Source organism: Mytilus trossulus, chromosome 9 (assembly GCF_036588685.1).
Source record: "Mytilus trossulus isolate FHL-02 chromosome 9, PNRI_Mtr1.1.1.hap1, whole genome shotgun sequence".
Classification (NCBI taxonomy): Eukaryota; Metazoa; Mollusca; class Bivalvia; order Mytilida; family Mytilidae; genus Mytilus; species Mytilus trossulus.
Genome location: NC_086381.1, coordinates 9,027,105 through 9,043,740, shown reverse-complemented (window position 1 = coordinate 9,043,740; position 16,636 = coordinate 9,027,105). Strand labels below are relative to the sequence as shown.

The window sequence follows — 16,636 nt, the reverse complement described above, 5'->3', positions numbered from 1 at the left end:
TTGTGTGACTCAAGTGTGACATACATGTATAAAAGTAGGAAACATGTATATACTTTAAATTTTATTTGGCAATTAATTATAATTATTTCATGTTGTCAAATCTTGAAATTATTAATAAACAAGAATGTGTTCAAAGTATATGGATGCCCTATTCGCACTATCATTTTCTATGTTCATCAGTGGACCATGAAAATGGGTGAAAATCTCTTATATGGCCTAAAATTTAGAAAGATCAAACCATGGGGAACATGTCAAAAACTGTCTCGATAAGAAAACATAATGCACATATATGGGGCATAATAAAATGCAATTATTAATACATTCTTTAAACATGTACACTAATTTTCTGCAAATTCAATACTCCACTTTAAAAAGATGCATGATACATTTATATATTGTTACATACATGCATATATACATGTGTACCCTAAAGTGATGTACACAGACTGTTATCAGACTAAAACTACTGACTGAGATATGTAAAAAAAAGTTGTATTCTAGTCTAGACAATCCAGACTTACATGTAGAAATATAAAACTTAAATGCAGTGATCTTTACTGTCAAAAATGGAATCTTCATTACCAGGGGAGACTCACAGCTTGATAATTCAAAGAAAGCACCCCAAAAATTAAGATACACATACAATAACAAAGGTGTACATACATGTATCACATGTGTATCAAATGCAATACATGTACATCTAAATGTAACAATTGAATAAAATTGCTCTTGGAAAACATATGTGCAACAATTTTTTGAGAGAATTGCAAACAATATTTATCAACCAGATGCTTCGCAGGGCGTAGCTTTATACGACCGCAGAGGTTGAACCCTGAACGGTTGGGGCAAGTATGGACACAACTTTCAAGCTGGATTCAGCTCTAAATTTGGATTGTGATTAAATAGTTGACACAGCATAGGTTTCTGACACAGAATGAATGTGTTCTAATGAACTTAAAAATTTTGTTTTCTCTAAGAGCAATTCACTATGCTGTTCAATATTAATCCTTTCAAAATAATGTTTGAAGAAATTTTCTTTTTATTTATGAAATTTCAAATGAGAAAAATTGAACCCAATTTTTTAATCACATCCCCCTTTCCCTTATTCCAAAACTAATCTCAATTAAAATATTCTAATGGAGTTTGCAACAATAACTACTCATTTAAATACATCATAAAATAAACTAAATAAAATGTAAAAAAACTGCTTGTTATCACTGAATGGTAAAGATTATTTAAATTTATCAGTTGGTAGTAAAAAGTGAATATACATTGTATATTGTATATAACAAAGATTTAAGTTGATTCTGGACAAAGAAAGATAACTCCAATCAAAAAAAAAATTTGCAATAAGATATTTCTTGCTTACTATTTTGGACAAAGAAAGATAACTCTAATTGAAAAAAAATTTGCTATTTCACAATATTGTGAAATTAGATATTTCTTGCCATTGCACAATACTGTGCAATTGAAAAGACTTGCTATTCCACAATACTTAATATAATAATTTTAGATCCTGATTTGGACCAACTTGAAAACTGGGCCCATAATCAAAAATCTAAGTACATGTTTATTTTCAGCATATCAAAGAGGCCCAAGAATTTATTTTTTGTTAAAATCAAACTTAGTTTAATTTTGGACTCTTTGGACCTTAATGTAGGCCAATTTGAAAACGGGACCAAAAATGAAGAATCTACATACACAGTTAGATTTGGCATATCAAAGAACCCCATTTATTCAATTTTTGATGAAATCAAAAAAGTTTAATTTTGGACCCCGATTTGGGCCAATTTGAAAACTGGGCCAATAATAAAAAATCTAAGTTCATTTTTAGATTCAGCATATCAAAGAACCCCAAGGATTCAATTTTTGTTGAAATCAAACTAAGTTTAATTTTGGACCCTTTGGACCTTAATGTAGACCAATTTGAAAACGGGACCAAAAGTAAAGAATCTACATACACAGTTAGATTCGGCATATCAAAGAACCCCAATTATTCAATTTTGATGAAATCAAACAAAGTTTAATTTTGGACCCTTTGGGCCCCTTTTTCCTAAACTGTTGGGACCAAAACTCCCAAAATCAATACCAACTTTCCTTTTATGGTCATTAACCTTGTGTTTAAATTTCATAGATTTCTATTTACTTATACTAACGTTATGGTGCGAAAACCAAGAAAAATGCTTATTTGGGTCCCTTTTTGGCCCCTTATTCCTAAACTCTTAAAACCAAAACTCCCAAAATCAATCCCAACCTTTCTTTTGTGGTCATCAACCTTGTGTCAAAATTTCATAGATTTCTATTAACTTAAACTAAAGTTATAGTGCGAAAACCAAGAAAATGCTTATTTGGGCCCTTTTTGGCCCCTAATTCCTAAAATGTTGGGACCAAAACTCCCAAAATCAATACCAACCTTCCTTTTATGGTCATAAACCTTGTGTTAAAATTAGATTTCTATTCACTTTTACTAAAGTTAGAGTGCGAAAACTAAAAGTATACAGACGACGACGACGCCAACGTGATAGCAATATACGACGAAATTTTTTTCAAAATTTGCGGTCGTATAAAAAGCATACAGTAATATGCATGTTTATTTCACAGCCAAACACATAAAGTGGTAAACTTACAGAAGGGATATGAATAATACTGTAACTAACTCTATGAAAAAAAAATCCTCAGGATTTAGACAATAGATAAATGGGAAATGTGTCATGGGACACAAATGGTGCTCACTCTGGGATACAACCTTGTACAGGGACATAACTGAAGAACGGTTAAAGTGACACTACTCAAATTTGAGTTTTGTGGTAATAAGCATGCAGGGTGTATGAGTTTCATAACATTTAAAAACGTCAAATTTAGTAAGAGAATGGAAACAAAATAAGAAAGTTTTCCATTTGCAAAGGGGCATAACTATAGAATGGTAAAAATGACTCCAGCAGATTCAAACTTGATCTTTGTATTGTAGTAAAACAAGTAATAAGCACTGTTTAAGATTCACATTTAGATGAGGCAAACCAGAAAAAGAGAATGTAAAGGGGAGTAACTCTAAAATGGTAAGTGACACCTTAAAAATTCAGACTTGATCTGTGTTTTTTAATTTGTGTTAAGTTAAAGAACAAACAAAATAATTAGGACGTCTGCAAAAACATGACATACGTTTGGACACAGATAAAAGTTAATGCCCCCTCTGGTATGGAGGGGGCACAAAAAAGGTCTAATTACTGACCCTATTTTTTAAGAGGACATACATGTACAAGGAACCACACATTTTATAATTTGGCCTTACAAAAAAAATGGGAGGAAACCATTATTTTATTGTTCTTTTTGGTGGTGTTTTGTTCTGGTCAAAGTTCCTTCATTTTTAAATTTTCATCAATGGATATTCTTGCAGATGATTTAAGCCCTTTCCAACTGATATTACAGTTGGTTCTTAATAAGTGTTAACATTGTAAGAAAAGATTCTTCAGTTTTGTTCCGCATTTGTACAAGGTAAATGCATGGATACTCCTAACATTTATTACTCTTTTTCAATTGTTTATATAAAAAAGAAGATGTGGTATGATTGCCAATGAGACAACTGTCAACAATAGACCAAAATGACACAGATATTAACAACTATAGGTCATCGTATGGCCTTCAACATTGAGCAAAGCCCATACCACATAGTCAGCTATAAAAGGCCCTGATATGACAATGCATATGTAAAACAATCTGTTATATCATGTACATGTATACAGGTATAAGATGTAGTATGAGTTCCAATGAGACAACTGTTCATCCAATTCACAATTTGTAAAAGTAAATCATTGTAGGTGAATGTATGTGTAGATTAGTACTTACCTGTGCTTGTACTGATTTTAGAATGCTAGCTGCAGAATCATCACCATTGTAAGAAGTCTGAGGGTCATAATGACCTGCAGGCATTGTTTACATCTTCATCTGGTAAAGCAATAGTTTATCTACAACAAAAAACATGTCACAATGTGAATATTCAAATATGAGTGTGAGATATGTGTATTATACCTCTGCCTCTTTAACTTCAATAACTTGGGTAGTTTCCTAAATTACTTTATGAACATGGACTAATCAACTTGTTTGAAGTAAATCTAATAGATCCTATAAACATGACAGGGTTCTCGCTAAGGCGAGTCCATGAGTCCTGGACTCATCAAAATCTGTCTGGACTCACCATTTTCAAAACTGGTGAGTCCACAGATACATCAATATTGAAATATTTTGTATAAACTGAACACAGTTAAACACAAATATCATCATTTTATAGCAAAAGTTTAAAAAGTAGTCTAAATTTAATGTCATTTCATTGCTCTGTTAGGCCATGGAAACTAAAATATTACATTATATTGCAACAAAATATAATCTTCTTGCTGTTGGACTCACCATGGCCAAAAATGACGAGTCCCTGGACTCGTCTTCAAAAATCCTTAGCGAGAACCCTGCATGATAAATATTAGATCTTGTTATACTTTCATACAAAGCTTAAAGACAAATGAAAGTTTGTAAAAAAACTTTTTCTAGTCAAGTGACCAGTAAAAAATCATTATAAAATGTCAAATATTGTTGATTTATGAAAGAATTTGAGAAAATTGACTCCCAACATGGTGGCAAAAAGAAATAACTTTTAAATACCCAAATAACACCAATCAAAACTTTATTTAGCATGTTCAGTCAGGGGAAATACTGAAATGAGTTATTTCTTAAATCACTTATTGAAGTAACAATTAATATGTCTAGAAATGTTGCAAGTAACATGAGTTAGAGTACTCAGAGAAAACCACTGGGCCACTTGGTGGAAATAGACAAACCAGAGAGATATCAGAAGATTGAACTCCAGGTCAAAGTAGGGGACAACTTTGACCAACCAGGGCCCAAAAGTACCCATTCTAGTTAAAACTCCGGTCTGGGTACCAGAGATGTGTGTGAGAGGGTGAACATTACTTTTCTGATGCATTGATATTTTTAGCACCCCAAGTGAGAATTAAACTCGGGACCTTCAGTACTGTAGCCATCGGTCTTAACCACTAGACCACGAACTCACATAAAGTGGTATAGACAATAGACAACTTTCGAGTTCGATGCATTTCCGTCAAAAACTTTGGTTTTAGTGAACATCACTCATGCGTTTAGGTGCGTCATGACTTCGGTTTCAATGTTGAGCGAGTGGTTGAAAAACTATAAAGCTATATTGCACGAATAATTCAGCAAATCAAACTCTCATAATTGACAATCTGCACTGCTGTCATTAGGAAATTGTGATTAGTTACCTACGGAACAAATATTATTTCTAGTTTACGATGCACAATGACGATCACTTAGCATTTGATGAACATTTATAGTGCAGGGATACAGGAGAGCCACTCTATCTGGTAAATGAAGTCACAAAGGCGTGTATAATTGAAGAGTTTTCTCCGGTGAATCGGTTATGGATGAACTCGAAAGTGGTCTATTGATTGAAGTGAAACATCAAAATATGACAGAAAACTGCAACCCATTTGTCATTTCCAAAAATGTATAAAGATAAATGCATTGTACATGTGATATTATAACACTGCATTATTTTTTTGTGGTCTAAATATTGAGAAATGAGGACCTGTATTTATTATGAATACAAGAAATGTTAGATGTTCAAGAAACACCTATTTGCCAGCCTTGATAAAAACATACCATCAAAAATAGTCAAGTCCAACAACAGACTACCATGGATAACACAAAAGATCAAAAAGATGCTGAAGAAAAAACAAAACTTGTATAACCAGGCCAAAAGAACAAAATCATGGACAAACTACCGCCATTTCCAAAAAACATGCAAAAGAGAAATTAGGAAAGCAGAAAACAATTATATTAACAACGCTATAATTGAAGGAATGAATAAGAACAACACAAAACCCTTCTGGAAGTATGTTAAGTCAAGGAAACAGGACAATATAGGGGTTGCACCACTAAAGAAACATGGACAGCTCATAAATGACAGTAAGGAGAAGGCGCAAATTCTACTGGAGCAATTTGCGTCTGTCTTCACAAAAGGAACAACTAAAACACTACCCAAAACAAACATCAGGGTAAAAGACTCCATACATCAAATTACCATCAGATCAGAAGGAGTTAAAAAGCTGCTACAGAGAGTAAACCCATCCAAAGCATCTGGTCCTGACAACATACCAAACAGAGTACTAAAACAATGCGCCGAACATCTGGCACCAATCATAACACTCATATTCCAGCTCTCACTAGACAGTGGTACACTACCAGAGGATTGGAGAAATGCAAACATCTCTAGCATATTTAAGAAAGGAGACCGACACGCGGCCGAAAACTACAGGCCAGTCTCATTGACATCAGTACCATGTAAACTTCTTGAGCACATCATATGCCGTCATATACTCAAACATCTGGAAAAGCATAATGTATTAACATCACTAAACCACGGCTTTAGATCTGGATATTCCTGTGAGACCCAACTTGCCATTACAATCCATGATATGCTACAATCCTATGATAAAGGAAACCAAGTAGATATTGCGATTCTGGATTTCTCAAAAGCGTTCGACACAGTACCTCATGATAGACTCTTGCACAAAATAGACCAATATGGAATTAGAGGAAATATCCACAAATGGCTAACTTCATTCCTAACTGAAAGAAAAATGCGAGTACAACTTGATGGAGAAAACTCGAGCAATGCTTCAGTTGAATCCGGAGTCCCCCAAGGAACGGTACTAGGACCCATCCTCTTCCTGTGTCATATAAATGATCTCCCAGATGCAGTAAACTCATCAGTACGACTATTTGCAGACGACTGTTTGCTCTACCGGGAAATCAAAAACCAAAATGACCATAACAAACTACAAGAGGATCTCAAATCACTAGAAAAATGGGCCGACGACTGGGGTATGCGCTTCAACGCCAAAAAATGTTATATGCTTAGCCTGAAAAGTAAAAGTCAGCGTTTTTACAACCTTAACAACCACACGCTTGAACAAGTGTCATCCAACCCATACCTAGGACTACAAATACAAGAAGATCTTAAATGGAAAGAACAAATAACAAATATGTGTAACAAAGCCAGTTCTACCCTAGGCTTCCTTAGAAGGAACCTACAACACTGTCCTATGGAATGCCGTAAAACTGCATATATAGCTCTCATACAATCAATAATGGAGTATGGATCAATTATTTGGGACCCATATACCCAAAAAGACATCGACAAACTAGAATCCATACAAAAGAGAGGTGCTAGATTCATTACCAAAGACTACAAATCAAGAGAGGAAGGATGTATGACAAAAATGCTAAAAGAACTTCAGCTCCCGTCATTACAATCAAGACGCCAACAACAACGACTGATCTTCTTTTTCAAAGTGGTTGAGGGGAAGATACCAGCGCTTCCTCCCGACGATTTAATCCAATTTCATAGACCAAAGAGACAAATCAAAGCAACAACATATAATAACTTTGTAACAAAAAACATTATAGACCACCAAGTCCGTAACAACAAACGTGCGGTCATAGTTCCAACTAGTAAGACAGAACAGTACAAGAACTCTATTTTTGTGCGCACTGCAATAAACTGGAACCATCTGGAAGACTCAGTAGTGTGCGCCACTACTGCCCAGGAGTTTAAATCAGCACTCCTCAGCAAGCGCGACTAATTGTGCGCAGACCAACCTGTCACATAATAGCCGAAAGGAATCTGTGACGTACCCATCCTAATTACAGAATTGGGAAATACAGATACAGATGAAAAAATATTTCAAGTCAGAAAGGGAGATAATTTCACTATTTACTTCTTCACTAAAATACATTGTTTTCAACTTAAAACTATAATGCTGGAATAAAAGATACATACAGTTTGTAGTAAATCAAAGATGTTCTTGTTTATACCTGCACAGTTATGACTAGTGCTTATGTCATAAGCTGGTGTGCTTAGTAATTAGTTACTCAACCTGTAAGTTCCAAATCAAACATGGCGGCTTCAGGTGAAAATTTGTAAACAAAGTTGCATATTTATTTAGGGACTTCTCAAAATGTTGTGTTGCATAAATATTATAAGTTAAAGTCAGAATATGTTTGTGTGATTCTTTTTTATGTATCTAATTGCAAGCTTGTATCAGATAAACGATGCAATATACTTCGAACACCTGGAATCCAAAAAGTCAACACAAAGACAAAAACTTTTTGAATCTGTAAAAAGAACCGGTTCGATAGGTTAATCGATACTCTCGCTGACAAAACTGTTTGGTTAGATTTTTGTTTAGTAGTGTATCTGAGGATGTTTTCTTACCTAATTAATAATTTGTAACACATATGAATATAATCAACACGTTTTTCGGGTACCTGATTTCCGTTTTTTCCGATCACATAAAATCGCACTGACTGTCAATCAGGCTGTTGATTGGTTGATCTAACAATTACACACACTCCTGCTGCAGGCATTTCCAATAAAGAAATGCAACACGTGGATTTAACGTTTCAAAAGTAGTCTTTTAAATATTTCTGCATGATCATATCCCAAACTATAAATGTGTTCAGTATGAAATCCAGTACACAAGGGTACAAAAATAAACATTCATAAACAAAATTAAATTAAAAAAAAATTTAATAAACTAATAATTCCGGGGGACGTGTATTGTATATTCATGATAATTATTCACTTAATGATCTACTTGATTCCTTACCAACACTTATTAATGTGGTATAAAATTCGACATTACCTTCAGTAGGTCTTGCTTTGACTTTGTTAACATAGTTATTTATATATGTATGAACACAAAAAATACTTCAAGAAGTGGGGGAATTGCCTCCCCTGATTACTGCAACAACGTATGATCTATTAACTTATCAGAAAATTATATACTATCATGCATGTTATTTAATCCATCTTGTATGGGAAAGGATTTGTATAGGCACTGCCTTTTGTCCAATCCCTTTGTTTAAATGTACATTTGATATTTGAACAATGATAATTATTCCCAACAAGGATTTTTCATAAGAATCACCAGCCTAGTAGCTAGTACTTCGATTATACGACTATTGTGTTTATAAAATTCGCTATTACACAATTTCTGGATTTTTTGGGGAATTAAGGAATGCAACCCCTCATACAAATCCCTACTTTCATGTCCGGCTATTTCTATACTTTTGGTTCATATAAGTCCTTCCATGTTTTTCAATGATATGTCTAGAAGTGGCTTTTCAAATATTTTGGCCTTGAGCATCACTGAAGAGACATTTATTGCCGAATTGAACATTTTGTGCAGAAAAAAATGGTAATGCCAATGAATCGTAATGATGTGACAACCACTGGCTCGAAACATCTGCTGATGAACACTTTAGTTCATGAGAGTGTAACAGCCAAGGTACTGGCATGAATACGACTTTTGGAATCTCTGACTTAACTAGGGCTCTGGTCATACATTTTGTACTTTTCGGTTAGTACTTTTCGGGTAATAAGCTCTATATATCTTTTATTAATGGGTTTTACTAAATTCATCCTGGTTAATGATATGTTAATCTAGATTTTATCGTTGTCCATTCAGTGGGGCGAGTTTTCAGGAGTAATATTAACGGGATTTAACACATTTCACAAGTGGGGCGAGTTGGTGATCCAGGTTGTGGCGGTTTTTTTTTTTTTTAAAGTGGAGCGAGTTGGTGAAAAAGTGGGGCGACTAGGTGTGGGGCGACTTTCCAGTGGGGCGACTTGTCCTGCTTCCCTGACCGACGTAAGAAACGCAACACTAGTTTATTTTTTGTAATTCCCATTTTCAAATATTCCATTTTTTGAAAACAAACGTATGAACATAAAGTTCTTTCATTACTTTAGTGTTTGAAAGAAAATGTCAAGTCAAAGGTTGAACTGATTATGTCATGTTCAACGTTCAAACATTGTGGTATACACTGAAACCCTGGTTTCCCCCTTACCATTGAACGTGTAACCGTCAAAAGTAACAAACGCCAAAATGATTATCAGAAAGATTAACCAATTCTGTTTGGCACGTTTTGGGTCTGTTTTTCACCTTCTGATGTTACCGTTGTTCCACTCATTACAATGGGTTTTGGCAATTATGCGGTTGAAACTTTAAGGCGTTAAATGTTTTTCTTCAGTCGATTATCTGGCAGTTCTGTTATTGGGAAACATTTATGGCATAAATCTGTTCAAAATGGCATTCAGTAATTTGATTAGAAGTTGACACTGTGGCCGTAGGTCTGTCTCGCAAATGACGTTGCGTAATCAAATTCTATTTACATTTTGATCTGGTCATTGGTGGCCAGCAACAAATCCTTCCTGCCTGTATCATTGTCGAAAAGACAGTAAGACGAGTTTCTGACGTAAATTGTCTGGTTGCAGCATGTTCACGTTTTCCTGTTTACAGTATTTTAATCGTTTGGTTCAGTTTTTTATTCCTCAGTCTTGGCAATATGGAAATGCAACATTTTAAAACTGATTTAAGTGTGGTCAAGGATTAAAAGAACTGTTTCACATAGAAAAACAAATGAAAAAAATCTGTATTGGCTCGAAATTTTGATTTTTGAAATTCGTGCGATCTCAATAATTCGGTAGGTTTGATAACCATAGGTAAGTCAAATTTTGATTTTTTCGAAGAAAGAAAGAAGTATGATAAGCATGAATAGTACTTGTATGAGGATCAAAAATGATTTGGTAAAAAAAAATCTACAAAATGAGTGTTGCGTTTTCAGTCAGTCAGTATAGATATAAGAAGATGTGCTATGAGTGCCAGTGGTCCCCAGTCAGACAATTCTCCATACACGTCAAAATCTGTAAAAGTATATCTGTTTTTCCCACACATCGTTGTCAATATAATGTAATTTTATGCAACTGTCATACAAGTGAGAGATTAAGCTAGTTATAAAACCAGATTTAATGCACCATTTTCTGCAAAAGAAAATCCATAGACCAAGTCAAGAATATCATAGTTTAATGTGTTTGAGCTATTTTTGCCATTTGTTCAGGTTTTTTTTCGTTTTGAATTTTTCTCGAAGATCGGTATTTATGTTATTTGACTTTCTATGTTATTAGATGAATTTTGCAATACCTTTCGAATTTGGATTCCTCAATGCTTCCCCACTTCAAACTTTCTTTGGCCTTTTTCACCTTGTTTTTATTCGAACTTCATTGATGAATCTTTTGTATCTAACGAAATGCGCGTCCGGTGTAAATTTTTTAAAGGCTGGTTATTATGATGAGTGTATTGAATTATGCTTAAATTTATAGCTCCCCTTATTTACATGGTTAAATAACTTAAACAAACCTGTATCATATAGATTGATTATTTGTTTGGTTTCTACCAACGTATAGGTCGTATAGTATCATATAAAGTTGAGAAAGGAAATGGGGATTGTGTCAAAGCGACAACAATCCGACCATAGAGCAGACAACAGCCGAAGGCCACCAATGGGTCTTCAATGTAGCGAGAAACTCCCACACCCGTAGGCGTCCTTCAGCTGGCCCCTTTAACATATGCATACTAGTACATTGATAATGGACGTCATACTAAACTTCGAATTATACACAAGAAACTAAAATTAAAAATCATACAAGACTAACAAAGACCAGAGGCTTCTGACTTGGTACAGGCGCAAAATTGCGGCGGGGTTAAATATGTTTATGAGATCTCAACCCTCCCTCTATACCTCTAGCCACTGTAGAAAAGTAAACGCATAACAATACGAACATTAAAATTCGGTTCAAGAGAAGTCCGAGTGCGATGTCAGAAGATGTAACAAAAGAAAATAAATAAAATGACAATAATACATAAATAACAACAGACTACTAGCAGTTAACTGACATGTCAGCTCCAGACCTCAATTAAACTGATTGAAAGATTATGTCTTCATCATATGAATATCAGACACAATCCCTCCCGTTAGGGGTTTAGTATCTGTTATGATATTGTAATCATAATGTTTATTTATGTTGGCCTAATTTGTGTGGTATGGCCTGATAGTTGTTTACCAAATAATCTTATAACTGTGCAGTTTAGGAATCACTGGAACAATCACAGAATGATTGGAACTTTCTAGAATGATCCTTATAAAAGATGCGTAATTTAAACTTCTACGTTATTCCAGAAACTTCCGTTGTAACTTTCCAGGATTTTCCACAATGTTCCATTATAGAGTGTTCTATAATTTTCCATGACCACACTATATATACAGACACTAAAGTTAAACTCTCATAATTAAACTTGGACATAGACATTGATAGACATTAGTATTCACAGCATTTGGATTGACACTTTATTCTACAAACAACATCATACTGGATTGTGATCTTAGTAGTGAACATAATATTCAGATTGGATTCCGAAAGATTTCCGGATACAGATACAGATACAGATACAGATACAGATAAAAGAGTGGACTCATATTTTGACAGTTAAGTTAACAGTTATATTTGTAAAATACTTCTTGTAAACTTTTGTATAATAAATATTGTTAAATTTTAGTATTGATTTGTGTCTTTTGTTGGCTACAATTTAAAGGCGATTTCTGGCCGTAACATATCCTACCATCATAAAATATATGAGAAGAACATAACGCGTGTCATGCCAACAACTGTTTTTTTTAAATAAATGTGTTTAGCTCCGGCGCAAAGACCCTATAAGTGAATCAATATTAAAGCCAAAATATGCAATCTTTAATGACATGACAATAGTGTCGTAACTATATTTCTTCTTAATAAGTCTGTTTAAAGGTTTTGTAAGCATTTGAGGTGAATACTGACATTTTTGTGCTTTGTAAAGAATAAAACCATAAAAGATTGGATGTGAAATATCTGAACGTATAAGAAGTCTGCATGTTGAGTTATATTTACAAATCGATATGTATTACTACTTATATTGACAAGTAAATAGAATTGAAATTGATTAAGTTATGCATTGTTTTAGCGATAACCTTATTTGGGTTTTTTCACCGATGCCAACAACTGTTTTTTTTTAAATAAATGTGTTAAGTTCCGAGGCAAAGACCCTATAAGTGAATCAAAAGTAAAGCCAAAATATGCAATCTATAATGACCTGACAACAGTATCGTAACTATATCTCTTCTTAATAAGTCGACTCCTGTACAATAACAACAATTTTACAAACAGATTTCCCGACTAAAAGTAATAACGACACATTCAAGGCATAAGCAAACACTCACCCATCAGATGATAACTGAACTAATATCGTGGAATGAGTTAGAATTACCGCCCTTTGAACACTGTCTTAAACTATTAAACCAGTATCAACTCACCGATTTATTTTTTTTATCAAAATGTTCTGTACCGCGTCAGGAATATGGCAGCTGTCAAATAATTCGTTTCTATATATTTTGGCGTTTGGTTTTGATGCACTTCAGTATTTCTGTTGTTGTTTTGTTTCCCTCTTAAAGTTCATGTGTTTCCCTCATTTTAGTTTGTAAACCGGATTTGTTTTCTCTCTATCGATTTATGAAATTTGAATACCGGTATACTACTGTTGCCCTTATTTAGTACTTTTGTGTCAGATGCAATATAGGTTTTAAATGTTTACACCAATAACGATGGCTATCCACGACAAAACATGCATTCCAGACTGTAAGAATCTATAACACTTCTAGTTAATATTAACAAGAGTGAGCTCCTAACACAAAAACGTCTCCTACAGAGTTATAAAGACGAACGACCGAAATTGATACCACATTAGTTTAACGATAACAATCACGAAATTGTTGACAATTACAATGTCTCGATGTCTCATTTCACTGGCGACTTAAGTTACCACTGGTTGACAATAAATTTTGGTCGATGTCTCAACTGAACATGCCTTTATGGTATGAAGTCTGTAATTGCCACTGAGCAAAATCGTCTGAACTGTAATTTTATCGATATTGCCTATTACATTGTGACTGAGGATGAATTAGCATGGCTGTTGGCGTATGCAGGAGACGCTTACCCTGACAACACACAAACTCTCGCTGTCTCTTAAGTAAATGCAATTCCTTCAGATTTTGTTCGTAACATTAGAGTTGTCTCTTCTTACTCGATAAACGATATTTGAACATCAGTAGACTATTGTCGCAAGAATTTTTCAACATATTTGAAAGTAAATGTAAAACAAAGGTTTAAATGTATAAAATCGCATGGACGAAACATAGAGCCAAACTCCACAAGCCTTGAAGGGCTGAATAGAAAAGCCAGAACCGTGTTGGTCAAAATTAAAATCACAAAAATACAAAACTCCAAGGATAATTCTAATCGAAAAGTCACTAATCATAAATAAAAATCAAAAGCTCAAACACACCAAACGAATGGATAACAAGTATTATATTCCTGACTGGGTGCAAGATTTTCTTATGTAAAAAATGATGGATTAAACCTGGTTTTATAGCTAGCTTAACCTCTCACTTGTAGGACAGTTGCAAACATATCCATTATAGTGTGTGAACAAACAGACATAAAAGGTAAACATGTCAAAAATACGCGTACAGCAGTCAACATTGTGTTTTGATCTTATCACTATTTGTAAACAACCAAATATGTAACAAAGAAGCACAAACATGCATATTAACAAAGTACTTAAAGCAAAATTGAAAGACAAAAATAGAAATAATCATAGCACAACAACTCATTGACAGTATGTATAAGTACAGAGCCATTTCATATGTAACAAAGAAACACAAAAAAGCCATACAAACAAAGCACAATAGCAAAAATGAAAAACCAGAATTAAAATCTACCATAGCACAATAACACATTGACAGGATGTATAGAGTACAGAGTCACATCATATGTAACAAAGAAACACAACTTTGCATGAATATGTTGTAACCTTGAAATACATTACCATAATCAATTACAATCCAAATTAAGCCTTATAGCTTGATGTATGAGCCAAGGCTCCGTGTTAAAGGCCGTACCTTGACCTATAATGGTTTACTTTTGTCAATTGTTATTTGGATGGAGAGTTGTCACATTGGCACTCATACCACATCTTCCTATAAAAATTTGCAAATTACACAACTTTTTCGTGATATCACAAACCTGATAGAAATATTGCCGTGTATTAATAGAAGTATGAAAATGTGGTATAAGTGCCAATGAGACACACCCAATTGTAAAAGTAAACCGTTTTAGGTGACAGTAAGGTCATCCACATAGTGCATTGGCTCACATCGAATAACAAGCTAAAAAGGGCCCTGAAAATGACTATTGAAGAACCAATCAAACGGCGGAAACCAACGGTCTAATTTTTATAATAATGTATTGGACATGAAACTTTTCAACGAGACATATAAAACCAGTTACACACAAAAAAACTCAGATAAGACAAGACAAAAAAAGTTCTCTAAGAGTATTCACTAAAAGCTTGTATAAGACTAATTTGGTGCAACTGATATATAAATCATGTTTTCCCAGATGTTTTTTCTTGTCTGTCGCAAGTATTGGAACCGCCACGATTGTGGTCGAAAGTTTTACCAAGAAATTCGAATTTCTGGCAGATATTTGATTGCTACAGTTTAATCAATTCGCAATTTCTTTTTTAAGACTAGGGAGCGATTGATATCTTGAAATTACTATCGTATAGACAATGATAGACACCGGTTTATTGTTCTGTCATTTGATTACTGTCTCGTTAGGATTCACCCACATCATTCTATTAATGCATATATATATATATATATATAAAATTACATAAATGTCTAAGAATATAACTAAAACACACTAATTGTTATATTTTTAGACATTATATATAAAATTACATTATATACATATTTAATGTTAGTATCTGTTTAAAAAAAGTATTATAATTCTTATGTTTTAATGTAACATGTAAAAACAATAATTTAATTTTAAAATCGCCAGCTTAAGTTTCATTGCTTAGATGGATACTTTTATAGTAATTATTTATTTACCAACCTGAATGAAATCCTGGGTTACAAAAAAAAAATTACAAAAAATATGAGTTGTTCAAACAATGGCCCGTGTAACAATATCGATAAGTATGAGAGGTTGGTATCTATCAAAAAGTTCAAATCCGCTTTATGTTCTCACCTATTTTAAGTCAGGAACCTGATGTACAATGCTTTTGCTTGTTGGTGTGGTTCATAAGTGTGTCTCGTTTCTCGTTTTTACATAAAGTAGACCGTTGGTTTCCAGTTTGAATAGGTTTACAATATAATCATGTTAAGGCCCTTTAAGGCTTGCTATTCGGTGTAAGCCAAAGCTCCAAGTTGACGACCGTACTTTGACCTCTAAATCAATAGTTTACTTTTACATAACCGCTTCACAGATGATATCGGATATGTTTCTTACGTCGCAACTACAATCCCCTTACCTTTTTATGAATGTGACATACCCATTTACCGGGATTATGAAAACCTGAGCAACACGACAAGTCCAACATGTGGAAAGGATCTACTTACCTTTCCGGAGCACCTGAGATCACCCCAGTTTTAGGTGGGCTTCGTGTTGCTTAGTTTTTTCTTAGTTAGTTTTCTTGTGTACTATGATTTGCCTGTTTTATGAGTTTGTCTGTTCCTTTTGTAACTTTCGCCCCTTATTTACAAATCATGACTTGGATTGAGAGTTGTCTCATTGACACTCATACCACATCTTCTTATATCTTCGAGAGTC

General features: G+C 34.0%; 1 protein-coding gene across 7 annotated transcripts in view; it reads right to left on the bottom strand.

Annotated features, from left to right (window-relative positions):
* Nucleotides 1-8,450, bottom strand: part of LOC134685075 (catenin delta-2-like) — a 56,436-nt gene extending 47,986 nt beyond the window's left edge. For 3 of the 7 annotated variants that reach the window (XM_063544470.1, XM_063544475.1, XM_063544476.1), the window contains exons 1-2: nucleotides 8,303-8,420; nucleotides 3,844-3,962 (exon numbers count right to left, since the gene is read on the bottom strand). In XM_063544470.1, the coding sequence (XP_063400540.1) occupies nucleotides 3,844-3,927 (84 nt within the window). In that variant the 5' untranslated portion in view covers nucleotides 3,928-3,962; nucleotides 8,303-8,420. Of the gene's footprint in view, nucleotides 1-3,843; nucleotides 3,963-7,867; nucleotides 7,889-8,150; nucleotides 8,274-8,302 lie in introns of those variants that run through there. The other 4 variants (XM_063544473.1, XM_063544472.1, XM_063544474.1 and 1 more) reach the window with 4 other exon arrangements.
* Nucleotides 8,451-16,636: the final 8,186 nt, after the last annotated feature.